Source organism: Emydura macquarii, unplaced genomic scaffold, assembly GCF_026122565.2.
Source record: "Emydura macquarii macquarii isolate MOO-44397 ecotype Brisbane River unplaced genomic scaffold, CSIRO-AGI_Emac_v2 contig_2676, whole genome shotgun sequence".
In the NCBI taxonomy this organism is placed as follows: domain Eukaryota; kingdom Metazoa; phylum Chordata; order Testudines; family Chelidae; genus Emydura; species Emydura macquarii.
The window spans coordinates 24,076,587-24,091,579 of NW_027132813.1; the positions used below are offsets into that span (position 1 = coordinate 24,076,587).

At 41.9% G+C, this 14,993-nt stretch overlaps 1 protein-coding gene across 2 annotated transcripts in view; it reads right to left on the bottom strand.

Moving 5' to 3' along the window:
* THADA (THADA armadillo repeat containing) overlaps positions 1 to 14,993 on the bottom strand; it is a 345,314-nt gene that overhangs the window by 268,171 nt on the left and 62,150 nt on the right. For both annotated transcript variants that reach the window (XM_067565060.1, XM_067565061.1), the window contains exons 23-26: positions 11,718 to 11,850; positions 9,108 to 9,221; positions 3,388 to 3,510; positions 1,144 to 1,235 (exon numbers count right to left, since the gene is read on the bottom strand). In XM_067565060.1, the coding sequence (XP_067421161.1) occupies positions 1,144 to 1,235; positions 3,388 to 3,510; positions 9,108 to 9,221; positions 11,718 to 11,850 (462 nt within the window). The remainder of the gene's footprint in view (positions 1 to 1,143; positions 1,236 to 3,387; positions 3,511 to 9,107; positions 9,222 to 11,717; positions 11,851 to 14,993) is intronic.

The window sequence follows — 14,993 nt, forward strand, 5'->3', positions numbered from 1 at the left end:
CTCGGCCGAGGGGGGGACGGAGGCGTAGGCAAGGTCATTAGGGCTCTTGCCGCTGCAAACGCCTCCGGCGTCGACGGCCCTTGTAGAGGCGCTCCCCCACCCCTCGGGGTCGGGGGAGGCTCCCTACGAGGAGATGCCGGTGCCGGGACCACTTCAACGGCACGTGGATGGGGCATCTCCTGTATCACCCCCTGCTGCACCGGTCACAGGGGGAGTCCATAGTTACAGCTCCCGGCCGTGTTTTCTTCTTCGGTGCCGTCTTGTGCGGTACCGATGGTGCTATCGATGTCGGTGCCGGAGGAGCGCTGCGCACCGATGAGATGCTCGGTGCCGTTGGTGATCTGGAGGGCTCCGAGTCGGGACGCAGTGCCGACTCCATTAGAATCGCCCGGAGGCGAGCATCTCTGTCCTTTTGAGTACGGGGTTTAAAGGACTTGCATATGCGGCACTTATCTTTCCGGTGTTGTTCCCCGAGGCATCTAAGGCAGCGATCATGCGGGTCGCTGGTGGAGAACACCTTGGAACAGGCCGCACATGGTTTGAATCCCGTGGAGCCCGGCATGGCTCCTAAGGACGAGCCCCTAAGGGCTAACTATTTACACTACCTTTTTATCTAACAACACTATTAACTATACTAACTACTAAAACAAGAAACTTATCTACACGGTTATGAGGTTGCTACTTGCAATGAAGGCAAGGGTCAGGCGTTCCACTGACCGTCACGGACGGAAAGAAGGAACTGGGGGCCCGCGCGGTCGGTGGCGCCCTATATACCGCGCTATGCGCGCGCCACTCCAGGGGGCGCCGGGACCGACCGCTGTGGGGTTGCTAGGGCAAAAAAGCTTCCGCAGGCTCGTGCATGGGGCGCGCACTCACCTAAATGGAATGCATATGAGCAACTCTCGAAGAGAGAATAAGGCCTTTTCTATAAAATTATACTTTGAATTAAAATTAATGTTCACTGCCTAGCAGTAGATATTTTTGACTCAAAGACTTAATTCTTGGCAACACAGTTTAAACTAATCTATATGTTTTCATAACATTATTCTTCAGATAAATCCAAAAAAGCAAGCAACATTTTCAAATTGTTCTTGGCTGAGGCAATGCTTTGCAAAAGTGAAATTAGCATCAGATGGAACTTACCTATTTTTTTTGGAATTTTCATCCTTCCCTCTTTTAACTCCAAAAATTCTTGTAATCAGGGTACTAAACAGAAGAGTGGAGGAATTTCTCACCTAATGTATAAAGAAACATGGGATACATATTAAGCAGCTTTCAAACAGCACTGTAAACTGGATTTTAAATTTAGAGCTAATTTAATTTAAAAATTTTAAAACAGCAAGAGAACATTTTACATACCTGACCAGACAAATGATCCCTAATCTAGCATCCTACTTAAAGCAGATCCATCACAGAAAGGTGAGAGTAATTTGCTATACAATACTTAACATGTGAGTGGACAGTTAAATAGTTTAATGAACTTCAGTGCCCTAAAATAGTTTAATGGAGGAGATGATGTAGCTTAGTGGTTAAAAGGTAAGGGCTGGGAACCAAGAAATCTGGAATCCATCCCTGGCTCTGCCACAAAATTCCTGTGGAACCTTGAGTAAATCACTCAACCTTTGCTCCATTTCTCTTACCCCATAACATGCTTATGAATTTTATCCAGAATGGGTTTTTCCCCACTGCTACTCTTCCATCTGGCTCTCCCTTATGGGGGAGTCCACTGGCAAGACTCAATGGACCCCTCTGCAAGCCCAGAATCAACAGTGCCGCCTCTGGTAGAGTAGGCACTGGGTGCCCTGGCCCAGGATGCGTACTGTTAGCGCTGTTCTCCCTGCTGGTCTCACCATGGGCGAGCGCCCTCTGTTGGTTTTCTTATGCCTCTTGTGCAGCACCGGAGAGTGGGAGCAGTGCCAGGCTGACTTCAGTGCCAGGGAATGGTGGTGCCGAGGGTCGCTAGGTACCAAGTTCTTCCTCGGCACCACAGACTCCCTAAGTAAGGCCAGCACACTCCGGACTGAGGTGATGGGTCCGAATGGCCTGGAGGTTGAGGACGAAGGGCTGCCTCCATGAGGAGGTGTTTCAGCCTGATGTTCCTCTCTTTCTTGGTCCTAGAACAAAATCCCCTGCAAATCCAACAGCAATCTGTCTGGTGGGATTCACCAGGCACTTCAAGCAGGATTCATGGGTATTGTTCTTTGGCATAGGTTTATAGCAGACCCCATGCCCCAATTCCAGGGTAGGGGGGAAATGTAATCAGGGGGCCCCCCAAACAGAAACTTAACTAAACTAACTAAACTAAACTAAACTAACAAACTAACTCTAATCTAACTATTTACAGGTTCAACAAAAGAGACCACTAGCAGATTGCTTGCCGAAGCAAGAAAAGAGACATGTATCTCTAACAACCATCACAGGCGGTAAGAAGAAACTGAAGAGGCAGTGGGTTGGCAGAGCCCAATTCTGGAGAGCACCTGCACCAACCTGTTAGGTACTGTTAAGGGAAAAACCTTCCGATGACTGTGCACGTGGTACGCACACACCTACTTGGAATCGACATGAGCAAGCACTCGAAGAAGAATAGTGGGTCTCAGGGAACTGAAAACCAGCAAAACACTCAGCAGAAACCAAATCAAATTAAACTAGCACATAACAGTTCACTAGGAGCCACAGCTTTCATTAATCACAAAACACTGAAACCACAGTCCAGAGTTGATCTACCTTTACCTGTAAAGAATACCACAAATTCATTGCATCAATCAGAAGAAAGAACTATTAAGAAAGTGAGGTTTTCTGGAATTATCAGTCTGGGAACTAATGGAAAGTTCAGACATGTCCTTGAGCTACATTAAGGACAAGAACAAACGTAAACCCAGGTTTCCAGAACTCTAAAGCATTTATTTTTAGCCATGGTAGGTCATGAGATATTGGACCTTAAAAATAACATACTGATAACCATCTTGCACTGAGATCAAAACCAATGACATAAAAAAAATGACCTGACTCTTACTACATGACGCACTGTCTCACTATTTATCAGCCAATCAGATCTTTTTTTTAAAAATTTGTAAGATAATTTATTTTTGTAACTCAGTAATTACACAGCAGTACAGTCTGTATTACATCAAACCAACACAAAAAAATACATCGATATAACAGAATATCGAGGCCCAAACTGCAGCTTTCCTGTGTTTTGTTTTTCCCCAGTACTGTTTCCACACTATTGTAACATGATATACCACATTCTGTAATACATATGAACATTCAGTTCATAAAAATTCCACCAGCTGTGGTACTATTATTGACTAACATTACAAATGCTTTTATTAGCACCATCACCACAAGCTTCTCTAACCCAATACAATGCATTAAGGATTAACTTACTGTCCAGACAGCGGATGTAAAACCTAGAATTGCTGCTTGTATTCCATCTGCTATATAAGGTATGATGTTTTCACCAAAACGGGTATCCCTAAACAAGGCCCTCAGGATATTTAAAGCATGAACCTGGAAGGAAAAAAAAAAAAAAAAAAACGATCTCTGTTTTGTAACACATACTACTTTGTTAGAAAAGTCCTCAAATTACATACTTTAACGATAACCATGGAGATGAATAAAACTATGCATTTACTCATTTATGCCACTTAATTTCAACTTTAACTTCCATTCAACATCACTGTTTTTATTTTTAATACAATGGCACTGTGCAAAGCGCTTTGAAAAGCATTGTCATAGAAAAAAAGTGGATAAATCACCACATTTATGAAACAATGAGATTTTTGGTTGAAAGAACCCAAAGGATATAAATATATTTATATTTTGAACAGCAGCAAACATATGAAGAAATGAGCATCAAATTCTTTAATATAGCTAGTAAAATTGCAATGCTTAGCAAATCGATCCCAGATAAATAAATGTTTTTCTTCTGTTATTATTCATGAGGAGACAATTTTCAAAATTGCTCAGGATTGTTTGAAGCATCAAACCTTGCAAGTAAAATCAATTTGTTCATTCTTTTCTGCTTTTCAGTTACATCATGCTGAAATTTATCAACCAAGAATGAAAAAAATTAGATATTTTTTGATTCAGGCCTGGTGTACACTACAAAGTTAGGCAGCTTACGCTGACCTAAACGTACATGTTTCTGCCCTTAAATTTGTCTCTCACTGATGTACGTGCTCCATTACAGCAACATAGTAACACCAGCTCCCAGAACAGCACAGAATCACGGTCAATGTACTTAGGTTTGACATAAGTACCACAGTGTCTGCACTTGCACTGCTGTGACCTAACTATCCTTCAACAGCTGTCCCACAAATGCCCCACACTGATCAATCTGGTCACCATTGTGAACTCCACGGCCCAGCAGTCACGGAGACCAGAAGCCTCTCCCTTTAAAGCCCCACACATTTTTTAAATTCCTTTTCCGGATTGCCTGGCATGGCAAGCACACCTAGCAATTCTAGATTGTTGTGTGCAATTGCCCAGCTGACCATGTCGGCTACACACTCCAGGCATGCTTCTGCCCGGAGCAGTCCGGAGATATTGGATCTCCTGGGCCCGTTGGGAGAAGAGGCTGTACAAGAACAGCTCCGAATCAGCTGTAGAAACATCAATATCTACAAGCAGATTGCTCATGGGACGCAGGACAAGGGATCGACGGGGACTAGCAGCAGTGCTGAATGAAAGCCAAGGAGCTGTGGCAGGCATACCAAAAGGTCAGGGAGGCCAACAATCGATCCGCTGCTGAACTGCAGATTTGATGCTTTTACAAAGAGCTGAATGCCATACTCAGCAGAGACCCTATCACCATCATTCACAGCATGTGAAAACTGTTGAGTAGGCCAAGTCACAGACCCCTGCCATGAACTGTGAGGAGGGGATTGTGGGGACAGGTGATCAGGGGAGATCCAGCTGCACAGCCAGCCAGGACCTATTTTTGATTCTAGCGCAGTCCAGCCAATCCCACCAGTCAAGCATGGGAGAGTCCATGAGGGAAGGAACCTTGGGTAAGTGTGTAGATCAATGTTCAATACAGGGATGGCACCCCGAAAGTAGCAAGACACATCTTTTGACTTTTCATTAATTTACTCATGCTAGAAGAGGTAGCGATACAGCCAAGAGAGGTAGAGTTGATCTCTGCTTTTCATTCACCTGTTCAGTTAGGCAGGGGGAGTCATGCACAGCAGTTTTTTTCAAATGTACACAGGGAAGTCCCTTGAATCCTCTTGAGAGATCTCAATGAAACTTTCATGGAGGTACTCCTACAATCCTCTGCCAAAGGTTTCTAGGGAAGGCTACCTTACTTCTTTCATGATAGAATGCTCTCCAATGCCACTCAGCAATAGCCTGAGTACTGCAATGGTGCTATCATATAGGCTTGGGAAGCTTCAGGACAGCAGCACCAGTTGTGCTCTCTCTGCCTTTGTTGCCCTCAGGAGTGAGATATCAGCTAAAATCACCATCGCCTGTGAAAAAGTGTGCCGGTATCCAGTGTCATTGCCCTATACTATTAGAATCATGTAACACCATGTGGGCCATGCTCACTCTGGCTGGTGTGGCGACTGACGCCATGCACAAGCAATCCAAAGAAGAAGTGAGAATGTAGTGCTTAAAACTTTAGGAGAGCAAAGGGAGTGAGTTCAGCATCTTAAGTTTTCCTTTCCATAGTGAATATGCTGCCAATGGTACCTCTGTGTGTTTTATCTTCAGCTGTGGCCTTCTGGGTCTCCCCCTACACACTCACAGAACACTTGAGCCAGAGGAGGAGAAAGAGAATTCAGGATGACATGTTCAATGAGATCCTGCAGACCAGTGCTGCATCGGATCATGAGCACAGGGCCTGATGATGAACACTGCAGACAGCCTGGAGAAGGAAAGAATAGAGAGGAGAAAGGCCCAGGACTCCCAGCAGGAAAAGGAGAAGGAGATGCACCAGGACATAATGTGGCTTCTCAGGCAGCAAACATAGATGCTGCAGACTCTGGTGAACCTGAAGGTTCAACAATCCCAGGATCACATCCCTCTGCAGCCCATTGAAAACTCAACATTGGGACCTCCCTATGCCCCCCGCAACATTCCACGTGGCACTGCCCCTACCATTCCCCCCGGGGGACATTAAAGACAATCACATCTTCACATACAATGACCTGTGAAAGCCACGATTGGTGTATGTGTAGCTTAAATGGCCATGAATGATCTTTCCCCTTCATAAGTTCTGTTCTCTTAATTTATTGTTTTTAATGTATCTGTTGTAAAATTGCAGGGGAGTTTGGGGGTTTTTTGCACTGATTCTTACAGTTCTATTATTTGGAACATAATTCATCTTTATTAGCTCACAACACATGTTGCCAAGCACTCAGCAGCTCTGAAAGCAACCAATTACCTGTTACTGCAGTGTCACACAATTCATAGAATCATTCATAAATAACATTATTAGGTGCATTGACATTATATTCCTACATGTACAGCAACCACCACACGATGCCTATCAGACCATAAAAGAGCAGGGCCAGGTAGACCACACTACACCACCACACACTACTCTGGTTCACTGTTAAAATGGTCTTTCAAAGCCTCCGTGAGCTGTATAGCACCGTGTTGCACTCTTCCAATAGCCTTTGTATCTGTTTGTTCAAATTCAGCAAGCAGCGGATCCACCTCCACCTGGCAGAAACTTTGCATCCTTTGCTTCAGATATTATGCAGAACACAGCAGCAAGCTATAACAATTGGGGTATTTTTCTCACCAAGGTCTAATCTTGTGAGTAAAGAACACCAGCATCCCTTCAAATGACCAAAAACACATTCAACTGTCATTCTACACCTGCTGTGCTGATGGTTGAATTGTTCCTTAGTGCTGTCGTGATGGCCAGCGTATGGCTTCATAAGCCAGGACAGCAAGAGGTAGGCTGGGTTGCCCAGGATCACTATTGGCATTTCAACATCCCCACTGTTAATCCGCTGGTTGAGAGAGAAAGTTCCTGCTTATAGCTTTCTCATCAGTCTGTGTTATTAAACATGCGAGCATCAGGCACCTTCCCTGATCAGCCCACACTGATGTTGATGAAGCATCTCCGGTGACCCATCAATGGTTACATAACCATAGACAAATAGCCCTTTCTGTTGATGTACTCTGTGGCAAGGTGGTTTGGTGCCAAAATAGGGATATGCGTGCTGTCTATCACTTCACCACAGTTCGGGAACCCCATTGCTGCAAATCCTTCCACTATGATCTGCACATTGCTGAGTGTCACATTCCTGCATAGCAAGAGATGATTAATGGGCCCTGCACACTTGCATCACAATGGCCCCTGTGGTGGACTTCCTGACTACAAATTGATTCCTAGCTGCCCAGTAGCAATCTGGCATTGCAATTTTCCACAATACAATCACTACTTGCTTCTCCACTGTCAGTGCAGCTCTCATTAGTCCCTGTGCTGGAGGGCTAGGGCAAGCTCAGCACACGGGCCCAGGAATGTGGCCTTGTACATCCCAAAGTTCTGCAGTCACTGCTTGTCATCCCAAATCCACATTACAATGTGATCCCACCAGTCAGTGCTTGTTTCTCAGGCCCAGAAGTGGCGCTTCACCATCTGCAGCAGCTCCATGAATGCCACCAACAACCTTGAATTGGTTCTCACTAGGTCCCACAAAAATCAGTCCTCCCAGGAATCATCATGTCTCCCATTTATTTGGTTCTTCTTGCGGCTCTGCAAATACTCAAGGATCATGTGCCCTGTGCTTGCAACACTTATGACAATAGTGCAGAGCTGTAAAGGCTCCATGCTTTTGTCAAAGATGGCAGACAGCAAGGAGGGCTAGGGTCCGTGGGATTTTGAAAAAAAAGCAAGAAAATATAGATAACATTATGGGATAGAGACAGTTGCAGACTGGAAAATTACCCCATGCTCCCAGTTACCCCTTCATGACTCATTTCAGCCCCATCATGCATTGCCAAAACTTTCCAAAAGACAAATCTGCTGAACTGTGGGGAGTTGCACAGTGGGATATCAACCCATGGGGTGCCATATTCTGCACCGATACAAGCACTCCTCGTGAGTATGCACTGCCAACACAAGGAGCCAAGTACGCATGTGCACAAGGAACGCACTAACTGTGGCAGCTATACGCCAACGTAACTTGAGTTGATGCAAGTTTATAGTGCAGACATGACCTCAGAAAATTAGCCTAACATCTTTTCAACTGTTTTTGACAAGTTATAGACAAAAACAAAAAAAAAAACAAAAAAATCACAACATGGGAAAGGTATTAATGAAAAACTTGCCAATTTTAAACTAAGATAATACCTGTGGCTATCTCAGCTTATGTGGTATTCTCTTGTACTTCCCTATACTTATGGGGTTAGATCTTCAGCTGGTGGTAATCACTCCAGTTGACTTTGATAAACCTAACTCTGCACCAGCTGATGAGCTGGCATGGTAACTAAATACTATGAACATTAAAGTTAGTTAACTGCAAATCATACTCGGCTATCAAGTTTTTAAAGTACTGCTACCATAATTTTCAAAAATAAAAATGTTTCAGTTTAAATTGGACCAATTAGTTATAAGATTTACAAATCTAAGTTAAGGATCATGTATTTAAGTATGAAGAGTTGTTGGGTATGCACAATAGTCATTTTTCATGTGTGTTCTCATTATTGTTTCATACTACGTACTGAACACACACTATTATTAACTCCAAACAGGAGTTTGTTTAATACAAATTTTACTCATCATTTGTTCAGAAATATTACAGGGCAATAATCTGATTATGCAAATTCTAATGAAAGGGAATTAGTATACTTTCACCACATGAAATGGCAGTGAAGAGTCAACACACTGAATAAGTCAATGTATCAACGAATGTCTAGGATTTTTGTTCAGAACATCTCTCATGAGTTTACATGAGGAGTCCAATAACTATACAACCCCTGGACCCTTCAAGAAACTAAGAAGATATGTTCAAGAAACTTTAGCATGTTTGTAAATCAAAATAAATGATCATCTATTTTTTAAAAAATACTGTCATGCTTTAATTAGTTGACAAAGGATTACTTTCGGAACGTTGCTTTCTAATACCTTTACGTGTTTTATTTCTCACCTGTGGGATTATGCTTGGTGATTCATTCACAGGTACAGCCAAAGATAGCAACTCATTCATTGTCATTTTCAGCAAGTCAGTTTTGCTCTTCTTTGATTCCGAAGCCAACAAAGCCTAAGGAATGATAAAAAGCCATAAATCACTAGTTATTTCTAGTCACCTACTACCAGTTCTGCTCAGTTACCATCTCTCTCTCTTTCTCTCTCAGACATATCTTACATATTACAGCAGAGTGTCTGATCACTCATGAGCACCATAGGGAAACTTGCACAACAGTATCAATTTCAATCTTGTTTTTCTTTCTGAAGCACTCACCTTTCAGGCTGAAGTTTTTTGTACTTTTGTCTCTGCATGTGCATATTCAGCAAAATCCCGTTACTAATTTTTAATTTTGGTAGGGTGAAAGCTTACATTTTCTCCCCAATATACAAAAAAAATTGACCTCTCCTTTAAAAAAAAAAAAAAAAAAAAAAAAAAAAAAAAAAAGGGGGCAGCAAATGGTTTGTTATAGCAAAAGTATCTGTGATTTGGCACACAGATATTTTGCACTGCGATGTCTTCACTTGGTTTGAAAAAAATATATAGCTTTGATATGACTAGGGCTGGTTGGAAAACAATACCATCCTGCAAAAACATTTAGGTTTTTAAAAACTTTCATTCCAATGTGGAATGAAAATGAGACTTTTGAAATTTTTCACAAAACGAGAGAAAAACAAACACCCATCTTTCACGCTCTAGAATTGCCAATAGCTCAGTACTCAGTTAAAAATAAAACAGAACCAAAAAAAGTCAGAAAATGTGTCAGTTAAGATTATAATAGCAACATTAACCACCATGCCATAGAGTCAGTTTCTCTGTCAGTATCTCCTGTTGGAGCTGTACCACTTGGTATAAATAATTAGGTATTCACTAGCCAGTGACTCGCACGGGATGTAGGAGACTCATGTTCAACTCATTGCTCTGAATCAGGTAGAGCAGAGGCTTGAACCTGTGTCCCCCACATCCTAATTGAGTGCCTTAAGCACCAAGCTAAGATCTATTCTGTGGTGGGGTGCCTTGGTCAGTCAGTCTCTCAATCTTGGTCTCTCTCCACCAGGCTGCACCCCCCACTTCCCAATGTTTTTGATCTCAGAAACCTCCCCAATGAAAATTCTGTCCAAACGCCTATGTTTCTGTGAAACATTTCAGTTTTGACAAAAAGGAATTTTTCAACAGAAAAAAGTTTCAACCAGCGCTAAATACAACTATTTGAAAACTGCCTATTGAGTGTGTATTAAAGAATATTTCTTCAACTGTACTGAGGTTCATTTAAGGAATGTGTGCATGCAATTAGTTTTGTTGATTCAAAGAGCTTAACCACTGTAAGATTGGGAGAGACTGTGAATTCTGCAAGCCAAACAGTTGCATGAAGAGTAGTTTGTAAGCTCCAGATATACACACATGCTCTGCCACAACTAGTAAACTAAATGCAAGAAATAAATTATGACTACATTAAAGTTGAGTCACTACTTTTTTCTGGTTAGATATGCTTTATATATTTCTCCTTATACCATACAATTCATACTGTAAAATACAACGTGTAATGTAGATAAATTTACACCGCTGATATAATCTTAATGGTTGCATTTCCTCAATTTTGCATTTTTAACAGTGTAACTTTAACTGCTTTAACTGCTGTAACATGCTTTTAAAAACAATAAACCAAACATTATTTTGTATACAAACCATTACTAAATTAGGAAGGTTTCCATAAATGGAGGTAGTCACTAATTCTACTAACTCTTTAAGCACAATTCTTTCAACCCTTTGAGCACACTTAGACACCATAAAAATACTTGCTGGGGACACTTCGCTGAAACATTAAGTCCAGAGCACAACATGTGCACATTCATTATGGAAGAGGACCATCTGTCCAAAGGTCACTGAACTGGTTAAATTTTAGTTTAACTACATTTTTCTTACAAGAACAATAAAATAGTCAAGGTGCTTATGAAGGCAGGTGCTCAGAAGTGATGCAATATTAAGGAAGGAGGTAGGAGAGATATTGGGTAATTAAAAAGAAAAATCACACAGCAAGACTAGATACACTGGTGGGAAAAAAAATCAATGTCTTTAACTCTATAGGTTTCCCTGTTTTTACAGAGAATAACCTCACATAGAATCCATTTCAGTAACAAATATTTAGGCATTTAATAAATACCATATTGCTTTGTAAAAAATAAATGTGAAAGCAAAACCTCCAAGCTATTCAGCCAACAGAAGCACTGATGAGTACAGAAGCTGGGAGTATGCACAAAAGTAGTAACTGGCACTTTTAACAGTGTCATTGAGGGGAAACATGGAGCCGTCAATAGTTCCACATCTCAAGCTACATTATACTCCCATTTTGCATGAATGTAAACTGGGACAAAAACTGGACTCTTGCCTGCATCTATGTTGACAAAGTATATAGAAGGGACACAATTTGATCAAAAATGGGTGAAATCAATAAAACACATCAATCTCACAATGCACTCACCAATTCTTCTTAGGGATTTATACACCTCACAATGATGTGGTAAAAAAAATAAATGCAGTCATATGAAGACAGATGTGTAACATGTTAAGTACCTGTATGTAGAATGGAATTCCAGCACTCCGTCTAGTTGCACATAGTTTAGAAGAAGGATCACAAGATTTAATTTCTTCTAAAACATTGTACAACCATTGTTGTGGCAATGTACGTAGACTCTCATTGGTACATCTAAGAGACACAAATAAGTACACAAGAATTTAGGATAAATAAGTTCAAAACAGAATTAAAAGATAATAAACTGTGCCCTATTGCTGTTGAGAAGAGTCCTATTTTTCTTTATTAACCAAGATCATTTTTTCTTATGCACTTAATGTGTAGGATTGATATGACTTGCACCAATGTTGGGAGAAATATATAACCCATTTTGAAAAACAGGAATACTCATATGTGGGGATATTAACATATGCAGGAACATGTGATGAGAGAAGCTTGGGAGTTGCACCCATGCTCATGAAAACAAAATTACAGACACTGAAATAGATCCGTTATTAAATGCCAGGTATGCTGTATTAAATTAAAAGTCATTACAATATTTTAAAATCTTAAAGAAATTGTCATTTTAAGCCACAGGACACTTTCTGAAATTAAGGTGCTGCACAGAAGTAATAGCCTACAGAAGGATTCTGTTTAACTCAGCAAGTTTCCTCTGGAATGCTATGGGGAGCAAAGAGTGGATCAGGAGCTCCCTCCCAGCATTTCAAAGGGTGCAGTATGAAGTCACCTATTCTGGCTCAAGTCCATGGCCGGTACCTCTCCCACTTAGAGGTGGCTAACACTATTAGCATCCCTACCTAGTACAGCTCCTGCACACTCCCTTATCAAGAGTGTAGCCTACCCTTGTGCAAAGTCATGAGATAGAAGAGAAAGAAATCTCCCCGTGCCTTCACCTGCAACCTGTGTGAGGCCGGATATAAACAGGCCAATAGGCTTTTTTCAGACTCTGCCATTTGTTAATGGCTTCTACCAATATTGATATGAATTTATTCACAAAAACAACAATACTTTCCTAAGGTGAAGTTAAAATTGCTGCTCCCCAATACTGCTTTCCACTTCCCATAGCCTTCCAGAATGGGGGACTTCAAAGCACCAAATTCAAACATTAGAAATCTAGGAAATGCTCAGTTAAGATCTCCCCACAAAGGCCTGAAATAAATGTTAGTGTTTCAAAGAAAAAACCTTCAAGCTTACAAAATAAAAGGAAGAGGAGGGATACAGCTGTTTCAGACACAAAACAACCTTAACATTGACCCCACAGAGATCCTGGTATATCCTTTTTAAAGCACCTGGAGGACAGAAAGGTGATCGAGTACAGTCAGCATGGATTCACAAAGGGAAAGTTATGCCTGATCAACCTGATTGCCTTCTATAATGAGATGACTGGCTCTGTGGATGTGAGGAAAGCAGTGTACGTGATATACCTTGACTTTAGCAAAGTTTTTTATATGGTCTCCCACAATTTTCTTGCCAGCAAATTAAAGATGTATGGGCTGGATAAATGGACTATAAGATGAAGAGAAAGCTGGCTAGATCATTGGGCTCAATGGCACGATGTCTAGTTGGCAGCCAGTATCAAGCGGAGTGCCCCAGGTGTCGGTCCTGGGGCCGGTTTTGTTCAACATCTTCATTAGTGAAATGGATAATGGGGTGGATTGCACCCTCAGCAGGTTCGCGGATGACACTAAGCTGTGGGGCATGATAGATACGCTGGAAGGTAGGGATAGGATACAGAATGACCTAGACAAATTGGAGGATTGGGCCAAAAGAAATCTGATGAGGTTCAACAAGGACAAGTCCAGAGTCCTGCACTTAGGACAGAAGAATCGCATGCACTGCTACAGACTGCGGACTGACTGGCTAGGTAGCAGTTTGGCAGAAAAAGATGCGGGGGTTACAGTGGGCAAGAAGCTGGATATTAGTCAACAGTGTGCCCTTATTGCCAAGAAGGCTAATGGCATATTGGGCTGCATTAGTACGAGCATTGCCAGCAGACCAAGGGAAGTAATTATTCTCCTCTATTCAGCACTGGTGAGGTCACATCTGGTGTATTGTGTCCAGTTTTGGGCCCCCCACTACAGAAAGGATGTGGACAAATTGGAGAGAGTCCAGAGGAGAGCAACAAAAATGATTAGGGGTCTGGAGCACATGACTTATGAGGAGAGATTGAGTGAATTGGGCTTGTTTAGTCTGCAGAAGAGAAGAGTGAGGGAGGATTTGATAGCAGCCTTCAACTACCTGAAGGGGGGTTCCAGGGAAGATGGAAGTAGGCTGTTCTCAGTGGTGGCAGATGACACAACAATGAGCAATGGTCTCAAGTTGCAATGGGGTTGGATATTAGGAAAAGCTTTTTCACTAGGAGGGTGTTGAAGCACTGGAATGGGTTACCTAGGGAGGTGGTGTAATCTCCATCCTTAGAGGTTTTTAAGGCCCAACTTGACAGCTGGAAATGAGGAAAGGCAATTCAATGTGTCCAGTGTAATCACTGTTAACCAGCAGCAATTGCTCCTCATACCAACGCTGCTCCATAAGCCACACTGAAGGTCCTGTTGGATTGCATGAATAGGAGTCTGGAGCTATTGTGGACACATGCATTTGTTTGGGTTTTTTTTTTTCTTTTAAACATTAATACTCATACATGGCATGCAGCAACCCTTGCACACCTAATACATTTTTAGTTATTAGGTTTGGAGCTAATTCTCAGTTCTGGACACTAGTTGTCATCGAAGGCATGACGGAAATATGTGTGCATGTGTGTTTCACTTGACATGGATGCTAACCATGGATTTTTCCTCTATCTCAAAAACTGGATACAAGAAAGTTTAATCTAGAAAACACTAGGTGAGCTGGTTCCTGGCTATTTAAGAGACTAGCTCTCTCCTAAGCCAAGATGCTTCTGTTAACAGTACCCAGATTTGAACTTTAGGGAGACTCTGGTCAGATAGTGTTCTTAATGGATGGTATTGCACTCTGGAACTTTACTTCATTTATCTATTCATCACAGTCTGATTTTCCTGACCTTCAGAGCACTGAGTAAGACCCATTAGTTTACTCGTGCCTTTGCCTAAGGCAGGCCATTTGTGGAAGAGTCTAGTGTTTAAAGGAATTGGTTAGGTAAGTAGTGGTTTGCCCTCATTATAGTGCCTTTGTGCAATATGAAATCATCTTGGGGATTAGATGTAGACTGTAGATGGTATTATCTGGCTAATGCTGATTTTAACTATAATTTAGTCATGCACAATGCACCTGAAAGCTTATACAATGAGTGTATGTTCAGCATAAATGAATTTAGTAAAATGATTCTACAAACCTGAGCA